Genomic DNA, 17,925 nt, shown 5'->3' with positions numbered 1-17,925 from the left:
AGGTAACAAGAATATGAGAGCCAATCGTATGGAAAGGGTTAAAGTATAAGACAGACAAGGATTTTGTTTTGATATGGAAATGAGTAATATAACCTCAAAAAAATCTATGTAGTTTCATAGCACTAGCAGTATAACGTATGTGACACCTGGTATTTACTGATTTAATTATTTACATTTATTCATTGAGGCATTTTCTAATTTACTTACTTATTTCTGTACCTCTTTACTTATTTTGAAGAAGGTAAAATGACTCCAGTATTTCTTCCTTGATTATACAGCAGGTGACGGCGACTGACGGTGACGCTGGTGACTATGGCCGCCTCACCTACAGCCTTTCAGGGGATGGGGTGGATGTCGAGGAGTCCAGGGTCGCGTTCGCCATAGACCCTGAAACCGGGGCCATACGACTGTTGAGGGTGAGTCAGTGAGAGAGTCAGACCCTGTGGCACTGTTAGTGGTGTCATACGTAATGCAGAGTGGTGTCATACGTTTATTCCCTAAACGTATCGACAAGTGCCATACGTCTCCTAAGGGTGAGTTAGTTAGACCCTTTCCCATGGGCTTTTCCAACTGTGTCATAATCCTTTGTTGTACACTCATCCATCGGTGCCATTATTTTGTTCAGGGTGAGTCAGTGAGTTAGATAGTTTGTTTGCCATTGACATTTTTAGCTCTTCTATACTTTTTTGCCCTAGACCCATCCACTGGTGCCATACAAAACATCTGACGAGGGTGAATGTGTCATGCACTTTCCCGTAGACCTTTCCAGCTTTGTCATCATTCCATTCCTCAACATCCTCCTCCCTTCACCCAAAATCTCTCCACTAATAGACCCTTCACCCCAAAGCTCCCTCCGCCAATAGATTTCCACACCCCATACGTTGGCAGGGAGTGAGAGAAACAGACCTCCCTATGTGGTAATGGTCGCGAAGTGCATTAGTGGGCAGCTCTAATGGGTGGCGGCTGAAGTGGTAATGCGTAGTGATTAAAGGCAAGTGTTGGACTGGGTGGCTGAAGCGGTAATGAACGGCGATTAAAAGAGAAGTGTTGGAACGGACGGGAGTTAAGTAGCCAGTGTGCAGAGTCGTGAATTTCTGGTGGCAGGCTGGGAATGCTGGTGTGAGTGGCATTCTTCCTGCCGTTTATTTTCTCTCCTGTTCGTGTTTGTTAGCTGATTGTCTTGTCCACGTTTCATGAATGCTTTGCCTGGGGATCTTGCTCATTGATTTTTTTTTTCTAAGTTAATTATTAGCTTTCTTGATCTCCTAGAATACGGTGTCGTCTTCTGGAGTCTATTCTTACTTCCTCCAGAAGATTTTATGTAGCTAAGGAGAAGCTTTTCTAAGTGGAGGAATTAGATATATCCTTCATTAATGTGCAGGAAGTAGCGAGTCATGTTAACCCGACTGGAGATGTTATACTACTTTCTCTTACTTTGTGATTTTCCGTTTCTTCGGATCTCACGCATCATATTAAGGTGTATGAACTAGGGTTAGGGTGATGATGATGATGATAGCTCATAATTTACCTATATACTGTAATCTGTCGTTACTCAGTCAGTACTAAAGTCTGATTATAAACGCACGGTTCAGGGTGCTATAAACCTCAACTTATCATTCCATTCCTTATTACACGCAGAACAAAACCCTGGAAGTGATCCCATTTTCACTCCTCTAAAAATCCGGGCCACTCCTCCCAAGACGAGTTCCACCGCACACCTGCCTCCTTTATTGGCCTCGGAGAAGCCATCAGACCCAAGCCCTTTTTATGAGCCCCATACTCGCCCTAGCACTTATATTAGATGGCTCATTCTGGTCGTGGCTATAACAGACGGCACTAGCGGCACCAGACTCCACGTTTTTGCCTCCAGATTACCGGGTTGAATCGCCCCTTCCAGCCACTCCCCTCACATTCGCAGGCTACTAAATCCTCTCACATTCTCCCCTACATTCGCGGGATGGGCAATCTCCTCCTCCTCGTTTACTGCCTACATTAAGACCGTTCTCTGGTTACTGTACAATTGCGAGGCGAGCTAGCATCAAGCGCCCACATCTTACGCCCCCTCTCAGCACTGCCTGCATTTCCAGTAAGTGCACAGGTCGCTCCCCGCTCATTCACCAAATGCATTAAGCCTTGTCTATGTGTGCTCGCGCCTCCACCATTTGCTTCTCCCTTGCCAACATTTCTACTTAGTATCCAGAATGCTCCTCCTCGATTACTCGGAATATTTACCTCCCCTCTTGTACCCTCGCATCTGTGCCCATCCTCCTCATCCTTATGTTTCGCGTTTCTCAACACCATTAACAACAGCAACCCCTTTTATGTCTCTCATTCTTCAGCTCCATTAACAAGTTTTTCACTTTGCATTCTAAGCAACACTAACGTCTTGTATATTCCGAATTCTTCAGCACCATTACCAGCAAAAACCCATTTTATGTCCCTTGTTGTTCATCGCCATTAACAACAACAACCCCATGTATGTTTCCATCACAGCCTCTGGACCGTGACCCTCCACATGGGAGGGCTCAGTGGCGGCTGCGGGTGACTGCCTCTGACGGGGAGCTGGAAGCACACACAGACGTCCGTGTTAATCTAAAGGATGTCAACGACAACGCCCCCTACTTCCCCTCACCCACCACACTAGCCACAGTCTCCGAGGACACACCAAAAGGTAAAAAAAAAAAAAAAGAAAGAAAGAAAAAAAAAACTCCAAATATAGTCAGGATGTAATTATCCCCAAGTTCATCACAAAAGGAAATATAATTTTTCCCAGACTTATTTCACCCGATACGATTACTTTTGTCTCATTATACATGTTTACAGTGTCCTTTCTCACAAACTTTGAGGGAAGGGTGTTCCACTGGGAACCTGTCGGTTAATTAAATTCAGAGCATCCTTCTTCTTTCTCTCTTACTTTCACTTTCACTCATTACCCCCTTCTCCCAGGAGACGCAGTAACTCCTTAAGCACATTACGGAAAGGCAATGTCCTGATGGACGCCATATTAACAAAATTTACATTTATAACTTTTCTGGCTGCGCTGTCGTTGAGACAGTGCTTAGCCACAACGAATATTCTCTGTATTATTATTAGCAGTGACCATAAAAGCAGGGCGATATAAAAAAGAAAGTCGTGCATTGCATTTTTTTCTTGCAATCCTGCAACACAACAGGCTTGTTACTGTTATCTACTTTAATCTTATCAATCAACACTCCTATGACAGAAATTGCCATTCGTTTATATTACAGCATAATACTGCAAGGTTTATTTTCTTCACGTAAACGCGATATGCCGCACCTAAGATAACTTACTGTATTGAGCCAGGCGTGGGAACAGCTTTGAAATTCCAAAGTTATGCCTGTCATTACATCTGCGACCTCCATTTCGATATTTATAAAAGCCTGTGAAACATTTCTCTCTCTCTCTCTCTCTCTCTCTCTCTCTCTCTCTCTCTCTCTCTCTCTCTCTCTCTCTCTCTCTCTTTCAAAGTGAGTATAATGAGGCAGAACTGAGCCTGCTGACGTGTGCAGTACGTCTCAGACACTTGAAATAACCGAAGAATAAAACTGCCTCTTTGTAAGCAGGGTACACGTTTTGGAGGATTGTCGTAGTTGTGATCAAGACCTATACAGAATAAATCACAAGTGAACAGGCACTACGAAGCCTCCAGTGCCACTTAGAATACGTGCCTACGATTCATTGTTTATATCATGAGAACTCCTAAGGGTATACTCCTTTTACTCTAACATTGCCGTCTCCATACCTTGAATGCTGAAATGTAAAAACAGAATAATACAAGTAAATTATGCTAGTCACGAGGAAGTGCCGTGGAAACCATGTGAGCTGTAGTAATGTCTTATTTTGCCACTGAGCTGCTTGAAGTGGGCCAAGTTAAGGTGAAAAGAGAGTAGTGGTGTTTTTTTTTATATATATAGTTCTTTAACATTAACTTGGCCCATATTTTCGCCATTTTGCAACTTTTTTCATGTTGCGTAGTGGTAGAAAAAGACAGCAGTACGGCACTACATCCTTTACGTAGCACTTCTTTGTGAATAGTACCGTATTCTAATCTCCTGTTACAACTCAGCATCCAAGACGGAGTAATAGGCTAAGTTAGAGTGGAACCAGTATAGTAAGGTAATCCTCCCTTCTCCGAGCATTTTATTTTTGGCAAGCAGAGATTCGCTTTTCGATTTTTTTTTTTTTTTTTTTTGGGGGGGGGGTATTTTAGGTTGACAAATGAGGGAGTCTGTCATTGTAGCTTTGGCCATGCATCTCTGAACTTTAGTGTGCACTTCAGGCGACCTGAGTCCTCTACCATCCTCTCTTACTAGAGGTGCTGGAAAATATCTATCTATCTGTCTATCCGTCTGTCTGTCTATATTTTTCTCTCTGTATCCGATTATTGTTATACTTTTTGCCCTGAAAAAAATCATCTGTTATAGCCATAGTAAATACTTTCAAAATCTCCCTGTCACACCTCATCTCCACACACAACACATCCAACCCCTCACCTGCCGTACTAACCGTCATTCCATTGTCGAATTATTATCATAAAGAATTTTCCTTGATCTTGGTTCGCCCTTTTACTGCACTCGTCCGTCAAGCTCCCCCTCTTTACCTCTTCCACTCGCCTCGCCTCTGTCCGCCATTACCAGTCAGCTTGTCGGCACCACATCCCCCTCGCAGCTTCATTTTTCTCCAGCCCTTCACCATTATGCAAATGTTTTTAGAACCCTGGAATCCATAGTGGTTTATGGGGCGTGTCTGACCTGGTGAGGAGAACGCTGACGCCCCCTTTGTTGTCCCAGGCTTCGTGTTGCTCAGCTGCGAAAAGGAAAACTTAGTGAAAACGTGCCTAACGCGTTGATGGATGTCGGTGCCTGGGAACGGTGATGCAAGATGCTTCGGGTGTATATGTGTGTGTCTGTCGCATAATTAAATCAGTGTTCTTACCGTATCACGTTGACTTCCACGTATTCTTCGCGTTTTATGAGTGAATTCGTGGTAGTAAGTGGAGTTCCAGTAACAGAATACGACGTGAGAATGAGTTAACTGCAATTATTTTTTTCTTTTTACTGTTACCATCAGTGAAGAAGTTTTAGGCGCCTGGTCGTCTGATGCACAGTGGTTTGAGTCCCCCGAGGCTACTTGAGGATTTCCTATCATTATAACACAACCTAGGAGGCAGGTCAGTCACTTACCCTTAAAAGCACTAACGTTAAGGTAGCCTAGCCTTGGGCCCCAACGTTGTGAAGGAGGCATTACGGATTAGGTGCTCTTGTTACCGTATATGTTAGTGTCCATCAGCAGCTCAATTACGTGCCACTGAATCCGAAATTGTGATAAATTTGAGTATTACTAGTTTTATGGAGTTTGCCTTCAGCCACACGTGGACTGCTTGCAATCCCAAATGTAATGAGTTAAAAGCATTCTTCTTCTCTTTCGTATCAGGTTAATTTCGCGGAAGTGCACATCACTGACAGAAAACACCACTAAAGCGAAACCAATTGCCTAAGTGCATTACAACCTTCTCTGCCCTGACCTGTTTTCCATTTTCAGTTGGACCATCACCAAACGATTTCATTCAACTTTTAGAAGGATCTCTAGTGGTGGAAGAATCAATGGGGGTTTTACATATGATCTCCCCAGTTTGAAAAGCCTCTCCTGCGTTTACTAAAATAGTCAAGATAAATTAAAAGAATTACTTGTAATGAATGGATTAATGAAGGCTACTGTACAACCTCACCAGTTGGAATATTCTCTCCTACATTTACCAAAATAGTCTGAAGGTGGCAAGAAAATAAGGACATTGATTCTGTGCTGCAGGGTAATAAAAGGCCTCCTCTGCCATACTTAGTCGGTCGCTAAAACCCATTACTCTGAAGACGTATATATATTTTCTCCATTTCTGCCATCCCAGACAAACTAATTGAGCTTCATATTATTCGAACTAAGGTTTATAGATGTAGAATTAATTACCTTCTGCAACTCTAGTACCAAAGTTGTATCATCTTGTCTCTGTGGGTGCTGGAAAATCTTTTAAGCCTATGACTTGTGAAAAGAGAAAAAATATCATTTCCTCTACTGCAAAGAAACAAAGGTAAAGAATGTGGCCAGATGTGTCACTCAACAGAGGGTGAGGTATTGCCTACTAGTTTGTCACACAGATTTCAGTGAGAGGGGAGGTGTGGCACGCTTCACTGTAGGGTTATCTGGTGGTTGATGTTAACATTTTTGTTTTGCACTTTTCCTACTTCTCGATTCCTGCCCACTCTGTACATTAAAAGCAAGGAAGGTTAAGAGACTGATGATAATAGTGCAAAAGATGATGATGATGTTGATGGAGGTGGTGGATGAGCACTTAAACTTCACAGGAATATTGATAAAAGTGTAAACTAATGCCTACATATATCCTTGAACGTTTTACTTAACACAAGGCCATAATTTTACACTGTATTCACCTGTTGAAGCTTTTATATGCTTTCAGCTGTATATGTCTCTCCTTATTTCACACCTCTCTCCCAAACTTCTCTCAAAATGCTGATTAAATATTTTTGCTGGAAGTGAGCAAGATGATGATGATGATGATGAGATAATAACACGACATAACTGGATAACAATATCTTTGGATGTGTTAAACGAACTTGGATCAGACTTTTTGTAACCAGGTACGTATGTAACAGGAAATTTAAGTTACGTAATGGGTTTTCAAAGTACTGGTAAGCTTTAATAATATGCACTTAGGTCAGTCCCAGGTATGTGAGGATGGTGCTGCGGGAAAAATTATTTAGCCTCCTCACACAAACACATTTTTATGGTCTGTTTCATACATTCAGTATTGATAAATGTCTCGTACTTTGAGGTTAATAAAAAACGAAATATGTGTAGGAAGCCCTCGTAGAACTGGGAATATCGTCAATTTGCCTAAAAGCATCAAGTCTCGCCTCGCAATTCACTGGCCTGACAAGGATGTGTTGCCCTTCGAAGATGTTGCGTGTCTGAAACGCCACATTGGAATGGTTTCAGATTATAAATTCGCTTATCGTAAATCATCTGCGTTATTAATCAATTATGTAAGTGGTTTTAGTTTACACGTTCACCTGCATAAGACCTTCAGTGCTTTGGGTACCATATCGACATGTATTTACGTCATTCAGTACGTAGATTCATCCACAAAAGTCTTTAAACACTTTAGAAAGAACATTTCCTTAATGTTATAGTAGGCTAAATATGCACCTGCTGAAGATCTTAAATACTTGTTTTTTTTTCACACCATATCGAGCAAGTTTTAAGACCAGCGTTCACATACCGAAGGTCATAAACTTTTAGGCAATATAACGAAACGGTTTTATTTTGAGCTCGTGATGCTTAGCAGTAGCTGTGTGTGTGTGTCTGCAAATGGTAGCACTGACAGACACATACACACAGGCACAGAAACAGAGAGAGACACACACAGGCTTAGTGATTTATAGACTGATCCAATTCATGCGTGTTCGTGCTGCTGAAGGGAAGGTGGTGGATCGCAATGAAGCGCAGACCACAGCGTTTTACACACAAAGCTGATAGACAGAAACAGAGACACAGTTGCAGACAGACACTGACAGAAATAAAGACACAGACAGAGAAAGAGGCACAGGAAGGGATACAGACAGAGACGGAGACACATAAAGAATCAGAGATGCAGACACAGAGACAGGCCTGCAAAGACAAAAAGAGTGGAAGATGGATCCAGTTAATGTGTTATTTTGGTGCTGGGACGGTGGCATATACAGAGACAGACAGGGATAGACTGATTCATCTAATGCGCTTTGTGCTGGTGCAGGGACGGTGGTAGCACACATGGAAGCCACCGACCACGACGACCCCCTGGAGGGCAACAACGCTCGCCTTGTCTACTCGCTGGAGAAGAACGTGATCGACGAGAGCAGCGGGAGTCCCATCTTCGCCATCGACAGCCAGCGCGGCCTTATCACGACGGCGCTCTGTTGCCTCGACCGGGAGAAGACTCAGCGATACGCCGTACAGGTGGTGGCTACAGACGGAGGCGGCCTTAAAGGTGAGTAAAAGGGACTTAAGAGTGAGTAATGTGGGCTTAAGGGTGAGTAACAGGAGCTTGTTAGTGAGTACAGTACAAGGGCTTTAAGAGTGAGTAACAGGGCCTTTAAAAGTGGGTACAAGGGTATTATGGATGATGTTGATGATGATGGATGGATCGAGAGATATTTAGTAATTGGTTAGACATATACATACGAAAGATGATGAGACAGATGAAGAAAAAATTAGATGGATGACTAGATAAGCAGTTAAAAGAACGCCCCTCTCTCCTTCCCCCACAGGCACGGGTACGGTTGTGGTGGACCTGCGGGATGTGAGTTATACAGTACAATAGATAAATGAGATAGATACAGGCACGTTCCTTCCATCCCCACAGGCACGGGTACGGTTGTGGTGGACGTGCAGGATGTGAATGACGTGCCCCCGAGGTTCTCCCGGCCGGAGTGGACGCTGGACGTGTCAGAGAGCCTCACCTCCAAAACCGACCAGGTCCTCGCCACCCTCACCGTCGTCGATCAGGATGTCACCAACGACTTTGCCTTCAGGGTCAGTCACTGCAAGAAGCATAGGAAAAAAATATTAATAACTGGAATGTCACTTTTTTCTCCCTTTAACACCTAACCTAACCAAACCTAACCTAATTTAATTTACTTTAATCTTTATGCCCATTTAAAGTAACCAAGCCTAAGTGAACTGATCTAAATAATCATAATCCTAACATAATCTAGTCATTAACCAATTTCAAAGCAAGCAAACTAAACTAATCTAGTCTCTCCTAACCACGGTGTCCTAACTTTGGCGTAACTAAATCTTTCCTGACCCATCTCAAACACCTAACCTGATACAACATAATCTAAACTCTGAGCCATTTTAACTTCAACCTAACCTAAACAAACGTAAATTAAGCCTAAACTAACCGAACCCAAATTAAACCAACCGAATCTAAAGTAATTTAATCTAGTCAAACCTAAACTGACCTAATCTAACCAAACTTAACCTTACTTAATCAGAACTTTAGTCCAACTTATCCTAACCTAACCAAAGCTAACCTTATCTACCCTACCCTAACCTAACCTACCTTAGCTACTGGGATCCTGTTATACGGTACCCCCTCTGGCCCTAAATAACCAAGGCTCAATACTGCGGCACCTGACCCTTACAAACTTTCCATAATATGACCTCTTGCTGGATTGGTATCGAAGCCTTGAGTGCTCGTACACTCGAGTAATGCATATCGATTTTTCCATCACCTCTCTCCCTCAGACTCTCGTCCCACTTTTCCATCTCTTCCTTTGCTTTGACTCCTCTCTTGCTCTCCCCCTCCCTTCCTTTGATTCATCCGTTCTTTCTCGCCATACCCTCCATTGGTAGATTCTCATACTGTCCGTCTTTCGTTCACTCGTTTTCTCCCCCTTTCTTCTTTTCGTTCACGTTGTTTCAATTTCTTGAGCATGCAAATATATAGATATAGATAGATAGACAGATAGATAGATATAGATAGACATAGGTAGATAGATATGTGTGTGTGTGTGTGTGTGTGTGTGTGTGTGTAAAATTATGTATATATGTTTGTATGTATGTATTATTTATGTATATAGATTTAATTCAAACAATGATACTATGCATGTACCGTAAAACCATTTTTCTGATACAGGTGGTGGAGTTCGAGGAAAAGCAAGCAAGAACATTATTATTACCTACTGGTTTTCTTGAGGCAATATTTTATAAGAAATGCCATTACTAACTATATCTTTTTATAAGATGTAAAATTTCTTGCCATAATATTCCGTTTTCTCGTGATGTGTGGTGCAGGTGGTGCCAGGCAGCGGGCGGGGATGGCAGATGTTTCGGCTGGAGGGGCGGCGACGAGGCAGCCCAGGGGGGGATCTGGTGGCGCTCATACCCCTGGACTACGAGAACCCCAGTCACAGGAGAGGCTTCCGATTTAAGGTCCAGGTGACAGATATGGTAAGTCCTCCGTACTTCTGAAATATTAGGTCATTGGCAGTATCCAGGAAAGACTGTTATTGCTTTCATATCTCTGAAGTAGTATGTCTCTGGCAGTATCCCGGAAAGATTATATTTTTGCGAAAACCAAGAGCAGTATTCTTAATATCAAAAGTGAGGATGTGGAAATCATTCATATCAGAGTCATGTGTGAAATCCATATTAAACTATGATCACACTTGTTCCATAAATAAGCGTCAGATACTGGAGCCTACAAGTGCACTCTTCTTCCCGGTGTTGAAAATACGGCAGAAAGAGAAAAGTTTGGTTTCGACGATTATTAAGCATGTACTGAACACGATTTTTCCTTTGTTTTGTAGCTCTGAGCTGTGGTGTATCGGAGGCATCATGCAGAAAACACTGTTATATTTCTGCAAATACACCTAGCGCTCTGGTTTAGGTTTTAAGTGAGAAATATGGGGTACCTACAGCATTTCTGAAATATGACTTCTATAATAGCGTCCAGGAAAAATTCTGCAAAAACTTAGTATCATAGCAGTTCGTCCTTGTTGAACCATCAACAGCGAGAGATGGCGAATCCTTGGCAGATGTGAAATATGAGTTCTCTGATAGCACCTAGGGGCAATTATGGCTGTGAAAACTAAACATCACACCATTTTGCTTTTGTTTAACCTTCAAGTAAGATATATGGTCAGTCCGCAGCGAGGCTTCTGATAGCATCCTGGAAAAATTACATTTCTGCAAAAACTGGGCGATATGTCTTTTTTTTTTTTTTAAGCTTCGAAGCGACCGATATGGTCAGCCCTTGACCGCTCTGAAAATAGTGCCTGACAGTATTCATACGATGACCTGCTGCTCCCAAAATAAAATAGTATCAATCTTGAAAAATGGTGATGGGTACTTGGCGGCAGAATTTTTCTCACGACCATTATAAGTTAATTCGTTGATGGAAAAAAGGAGACCTGGAACAATTTTTGTCATATTCGTCGTGGCTTCATTTGGAATTGACCCCCATCTCAGACTGAAGTGCCAGAAAGGAGTAGTTGTGGCAAGTGGTGATAGAGATACAGAGGGATTTTGTGTTGCGATCAGTATCGGTGAATTCAGAGTTTAAGTTGCGTTTGTAAACAAATTGGTGGAAGAGGGAGAGAGAGAGAGAAAACTTAAAGGATATCTCTAAATGATATGATCGAAAGGACTGATGGGTGTGTCCCTGTATATGGTGGCAGAAGGGATTCATGAAGAGTGATCAGAGATGTAGGATATATCTCTTAATGGAGCTACTGTGGCGATTGATAGGGGGCGGTAAGAGATAGTGTGTACTCCTAAGTAAAGTGTTGGAAGATGGAAGGAAGTGGTGATGAGTAATGAGATGTTTAGAGGATAAATCTCTGAATGAAGTGAGGAAAGGGAGTGGTGATGAGTAGTAGGAGATTTAGTTAAAAGATGACGTGCTAAATGACGTGGTGGGAAGGAGAAATGATGAGTGATGAGATGGATATCTAGAGGGTGTTTCTCTAAATGAAATGAGAAAAGAGAAGAGCGATGATTACTCGAAGATTTTGTTAGAAGATTAAAATGTTAAGTGAAGTGATGGTCTGAATTAGTGATGAATGATGAGAAGGATACGTAGATGGTGTCTGTCTAAACAAATAACGTAAGAGTGAGGTGAGAGTGATACTGGAAGGCATTTTTGTCTTCTTGAACTAAGTGCATCATTAAATAAAGTCACGGAAGGAGGGGGAAGGGGAATACTGAGTGGCGACAGCGATGCTTAGGGATATTTTTTCTCCTGGCTAACTTGGATTTACTCTTGTGTATCTCTAAAATTACACACTTACAGCTTTACCGATATTAGTCAGGCTCGTTATGCAGGGCCGGCCACAGCATGATCACAGCTGCCGCCACTCACAAGCGTATATCTAAGGCCTCGTGCATCTAATCTGCGTAAATTTAATGGGGATGTAAACTCACAGGCTTAGTAAACGCAGGCCGCCGTGTGGGAGTGTGACCGTCGGGGGTTAAAGCTGACATTGCGATGAAAGCCACGCATTGTAAGTTAACGGTAGGCCTAGATGTTGCTTTCGCTTTCGTATAGTGACACACATATTGATATTTGATACCATTCTACCTGGCTACAACACTATACCCTGTTCACTTTACATGGCCTCGAATTACCGTATCTCTGTCTTAAATTCTGAGCTGTAGCAAGAGAATAGCACTATTTCATTGTGCTGAGTATGAAACAGTGCTGTGGAAAGATCGCAGAGTTGTAGTATTATCTTATTCTGCCACGGAGCTGTGAAATATTGGCTGCAAAGGGATACAAATCTTGGCCAAGGTAAAGTGAACAGATTATAGTTACTCTTAAATGAATGTATGTTTTGATGCTGTGATGAAAATAATGGCTGGTTAAAATTTGTCAGTGCAGTTAATATTACTCGTAGCATAACCACGTCCATTAAACACGCCACGCATGGTAGCGCTTTCCAACGGGTCATCAAGTATACAGGTATGTGTTTCATCATCCTAATTAGCTATTATATTTTCATTTATAGTGGGTTACATAATCATCGTAAAATACAACTGATCTGCATTATTTAATGGAATCGACATAAGCACCCTACTTTAACTGAAACTGCTGAAAGAAACAAAAGTGTCAGACTACAAGGAAATGAGAAAATACACTAACGCTAAATAAACAATAAAAAACAAACAATACCCCAGTCCTGGCTTTACAGTTACCCCATCACACACACACACACACACACACACACACACACACACACACACACACACACACACACACACACACACACACGAGTATAATATTGGGCTCCCAGCTTTATTTGGCGAGGGGAAAATTTGTAGTTAAGAGTCCGGGAATTCTTTGCTTTACTTTGCCCTGTCGTCAATTTTAACTTTGCCGCCCACTTCATAAAATCCATCTTGCACGGGGCGGAGGGAAGCGCATCACCGTCACGCTGGCGAGACTTGAGGGCGGGGTTGCAGCATCATAATATGTAATTTTGGCGGCATAAAATATGTGGTAGGGGGAGGTAAAAGAAGCAACATTGCTACTTATATACCTGTATTACCAACGATACACAAATCATATACAGTATATATATATATATATATATATATATATATATATATATATATATATATATATATATATATATATATATATATTTAATTTTTCTATTTTGCTTGAGGAAGTTTTCCTAAACTGAATGAAATCGCTTGTGTTTATCCAGAATGAATTAAAATTTCATCCTTGGCTGCACATGTAACGCTATTATAATCACTTGCACATAATAACGGTAGACTTGCGGTAGGGTTGTTGTGGTTGCTGTTGTTGTTTAACCACAGTCTTTCTGGCCGAGCAGACCTGTCGCCCACAGGTAAGCAACTGCCTTTGTGAAGCCATTCTACATGTACAGTCTGTCAGTACATTGTGCAGGGAACTGGCACCATCTTATGGTAGCCAGACCCTTGACTAATAAGACCAGGTCCTCATGGCGAGGTGCAGGGACATATATGGAGAGCTGGCTCCCGGGTGGACGCTGCAGCTGCTCCATCCAAGTTCATAAAGTCACCACGTGTGGGCTCCTCCCCAGCACCAACATTAGGTAAAGGGAATCAATAAGAGCGTGGTTACTTAGTACCATTAACCCATATTACCTTCTCTTCAGAACTCATACATTATTAATACTCCCAGGCTCTATGTTCAGTCGCAGCTGAATACCAGCTTGTTGCGTAGCTGGAACACAATGCTCGACTTGAATCGACCATGCAAGGCATACCTTATGTTTTTCCTTTTACAGCTGATATATTATTTAGCGAGTTTAAACAGCTTGACGAACAATCTTGGCTGCAGTTTGGATAGGGCGGAGGGAGATTGGCTAATGGAAGTGCTGTTACGTAGAATTAACACTCTCGGGCTCCTACGACTCACTCAAGGTTTAACTAAATCCCTGGCTTAGCTGGAATGGGGTACTGGAGTTGCCCGGACCATAAGAGGGTCAGCCTATATCCCCTTCCATTTACACTTCATGCATTAATAAACTAACGTAAACAGTTTCACAGCAAATATCAATTAAGAAGGGGTACTCCGTTTAAAAACAACGTTGGTGTTAGCTTGAAGAGAATACTAGAGCTGCCCGGACCGTAAGAGGGTCAACCTGTATTCCTTACCAAGTACACTTCAAACATTAATAAACTAACGTAAACAGTTTCACGTCACATGTCAGTAGCAATTGAGGTGGGGTAGAGACAGGAAATGACAGTGTTGATACTTAAATTTATTGACTTTAATTAACTTACACGGCTCATACATATTAAAAGTCCCGTTCCGTTTTGCCCCTTCCTGAGCGTGGGAAGCTGAGGCTAGGCTACGGTAGTCCAGGACGTTAACCCATTCAAACCGATGACGTATATTTCATCATTTTTCCTCAAGCACCAGGCTATTAAGGACAGCTTTGGAGAGAGTTATGGAACTACAGTAAGACAGTTTTCATTAACCCCTTCCCAACGAGAGGTCTGTCCTAGGATAATTGAGATGGTCTGGGGGTAGCAAGACTGAAATATAAAACCGCGCCATCGGAGAGAAGGGGTTAAGGGAGACCAAGGCACACCCCGAACCGCTTACACGATTGCAAAAATAGATAAATAAATAGACATAAATAAATTCTGGCCATATTAGAGAGTCAAACCGTAGCGCGTAGGCCACAGCCAGTTCGGATCCGAGAGCTCTGTGCTTTCAAATATATATACATGCTGAAGGACAAAAGGAAATAACAGTGTTCGAACTTTAATTTGGGTGGGGTATCAACAACTGTCGCGGAATTAATGATGACAGAGAATTTTTGACGATTCTCTAATCTTTTTCCTGGCTGATTTTGGCTTTTTTTTAATTACTGTAAATTGGTTTTGGAACATATCCATAGAAAAAAATGCGCTTTCTCTGTTCAGAATATTGGATGGCAAATGGGCAACTGCCAAAGAATTATAGTCATCAGCATCATCATCATCAGCAGCAGCAGCACCATCACCATCAAAGAAATGTATCTATCATCAAAGGAATATATTATCCCTATGACCCATTCATATAGATGAATCCAACACGCATAATCATGAATCATAAGTATCTTCATCTTTGTCATAACCTTTTCATAAATATAAAAGTGGAAAAGAGTTTGTATAATGGCTGTGATGCTGATATGGTTACGGGGTTTGGATGATAACGTTGTGAATACGGTGATGATGATGATGATGAAGATGATGATGATGATTATAACGGGGGTTGGTAGAATCCAGTAACATAAAAGGGAAAAACTGTTGTAAAACTCTTTGACATAGCTAAGTGGGAAAAATAGGCTAACATTCTCTCTCTCTCTCTCTCTCTCTCTCTCTCTCTCTCTCTCTCTCTCTCTCTCTCTCTCTCTCTCCACGACACCGTCACATCGACCCAGCGTCAATTATGCACACACACACACACACACACACACACACACACACACACACACACACACACACACACACACACACACACACACACACACACACACACACACACACACACACACACACACACACACACCACTCTCTCTCTCTCTCTCTCTCTCTCTCTCTCTCTCTCTCTCTCTCTCTCTCTCTCTCTCTCTCTCTCTCACGGCGTAGTTTTGGTTATTTGTGGATCGAGAGCGAGTAGGTGATGGGCTCAGGCGGATGGGGTGGGAGTCTGTGTTCTCCGGTGTTAAGGAAATTGAGTGAGAGAGAGAGAGAGAGAGAGAGAGAGAGAGAGAGAGAGAGAGAGAAAGGGAGGGAAGGGGGGGGGAATTTCCTAGATACGCAGACCTTATAACTCTTACTCTGTTGTCAGGCTTTAATGTTAAGAGCAAAACATACTGTAATTACAGAAATTGTAGTAAAACGGGAGAGAGAGAGAGAGGATTTTTATATTAAACAGAAAAACAGTGAGCTGAATCGGGAATGAGGTCGCGTAGGAGTGGAGGTCATTTTGTCGCATCCACTTCAGAATAACTTTTGCACTACGGCGTGAGGCAGTTTATAGTCAAACATATTACACAGCAGGACTAGGAAAAATAAACTGTTCATGTAAAAACAACACGGTTAGGAATGGAGTGTAAGTGCATCCTGAATATTTAGAACACGAAGAAAAAAAATGTTCAAATAGTAACTGAGCACGATTAGGAAAGGGAGTGTAAGCTTAACCTGAAGATACAGAAAGTTTGAGGAAAAAGGTTTAGATGTAAAAGCAGAACAAGGTTAGGAAGGAAGTGTGAGCATTATCTGAGTATTTAGACCACGGGGAAAAAATTGGATGTAGAAACAGAACAAGGTTAGGAATGGGAGCGTGAGTGTCGCCTGAAGATATGGAGCGAGGATAATGAAATGGAAAGTGCTGTAGCCTGGAAATATAGAAAACTAGCACTAAGCCAATGTGAAGTTCCTGATGCAGTTGCGTTCTGTGATAAAAATCCTCTCTCTTCTTGATTTGCTGAGCGTCAATCGTACCTCATTTGTTAGTCAGCCTTGTAATAAAAGACACGAACTTGGCTTTGGATGCATCTCATTAATAATAACAAAGAATATAGTGGGAAGGAATGTATAGAGTTGAAGGTTGGAATGTCATCTAGAGTTAACTAAGATAGAATACTAGTACACTCCAGACCATGATAGGAACAACAATGAGTACCATACATATATCTCAAAACTGGACGACACGCAGGGCAAGAGCGGCTGGGACGACAAGTATCACGTGGACGGCGCCTGGGTCAACCTTCGCTTAGTGGACGACAACGACAACTCTCCCACCTTCGCCAGTCGTCACGCCCGTCTAACCCTGCCGGAGGACACGCCCATTGGCACCCTCCTCACCACCTTCAGTGCCAAAGACCTCGATGGGGTGAGTACAGGATGGATAATGAGTGATGAGGGGTGAGTATGTGATGAGCGATGAGGGGTGAGTATGTGATGAGTGATGGGGAATGAGTATGTGAAGAATGGGAGGTGAATGTGAGTTCGGATATGTTAAACTGGATGTCTGAGCGTGTGGTTTGCTAGGTAAGGTGTCAGTGTGTAGGATGCCTGAGTGTGTGTGGTTAGTAGCGTGTCTGTGTGGAGCGAGTAGTGTGTCTGAATGTGTCGGATAGGTAGGGTGTCTGAGTGTGAGGTGTGTACGGTGACTGAGCGTGGGGTAGATAGGGTGTCTGAATGTGAGGTGTATAAAATGTCAGTTTGAATGTGTCGGGTGTCTGAGCGTGTGATGTGTGGAGTGTCTGAGAGTGAATTGCAGGGTGTTTGAGTGTGAGATGTATAAGGTTTCTCAGTGTGTGTGTGTGTGTGTGTGTGTGTGTGTGTGTGTGTGTAGGGTATCTGAATGTGGTGCAAGTGTGAATGTGGGAGAGCACCGTGGATATATAATTACCTCCATTTGCAGTAGGTTTATGGAGACACAAGTGATAACCCAAATTATTATGCAGCAACACAAACTATCCAAATTTGTAACATACGAGTAACTAATTAACTTATTATGTAAACACCGTAATTTTGATCATCATAGGTACCAACATTCTGACAGGCCATTATAAGCTCAGCTAAATGATGAAATATGCTTGTTCATTATTAAGCTGTGTGTATGTAATAAAACCTGAATTTTATTTGTTTTTTCCATTTTGCTTGTATCGCATGGAGTCATTTTGGCCGAATTTTGCTTCTTCCCTGTTTTCATTGCTTCCCTGTCCGCTTACCCCAAGGATTGCTACCCTAGTAACGTCAAGAGTATTTCAGATACAAATATATATAAAGAAGATAACATAATATATGCTATAAAAAAAATTTCCGGTTCTGACTATTACAACCAACTTCTAA

The 17,925-nt window shown here is 42.2% G+C and overlaps 1 protein-coding gene across 1 annotated transcript in view; it reads left to right on the top strand.

Moving 5' to 3' along the window:
* The window catches only part of LOC145411372 (neural-cadherin-like), a 58,100-nt gene that overhangs the window by 5,573 nt on the left and 34,602 nt on the right, over positions 1 to 17,925 (top strand). The window contains exons 2-7 of the mRNA XM_080281404.1: positions 363 to 416; positions 2,494 to 2,671; positions 7,826 to 8,059; positions 8,435 to 8,604; positions 9,871 to 10,026; positions 16,784 to 16,960. Coding sequence (XP_080137530.1) covers positions 363 to 416; positions 2,494 to 2,671; positions 7,826 to 8,059; positions 8,435 to 8,604; positions 9,871 to 10,026; positions 16,784 to 16,960 — 969 coding nt within the window. The remainder of the gene's footprint in view (positions 1 to 362; positions 417 to 2,493; positions 2,672 to 7,825; positions 8,060 to 8,434; positions 8,605 to 9,870; positions 10,027 to 16,783; positions 16,961 to 17,925) is intronic.

The sequence above is a fragment of the Coenobita brevimanus genome, chromosome 89 (genome assembly GCF_032717465.1).
Source record: "Coenobita brevimanus isolate Jiangsu-jjx chromosome 89, ASM3271746v2, whole genome shotgun sequence".
NCBI lineage: Eukaryota > Metazoa > Arthropoda > Malacostraca > Decapoda > Coenobitidae > Coenobita > Coenobita brevimanus.
The sequence above is the reverse complement of the archived record's forward strand: the minus strand, read 5'-3'. Positions and strand labels throughout refer to the sequence as shown.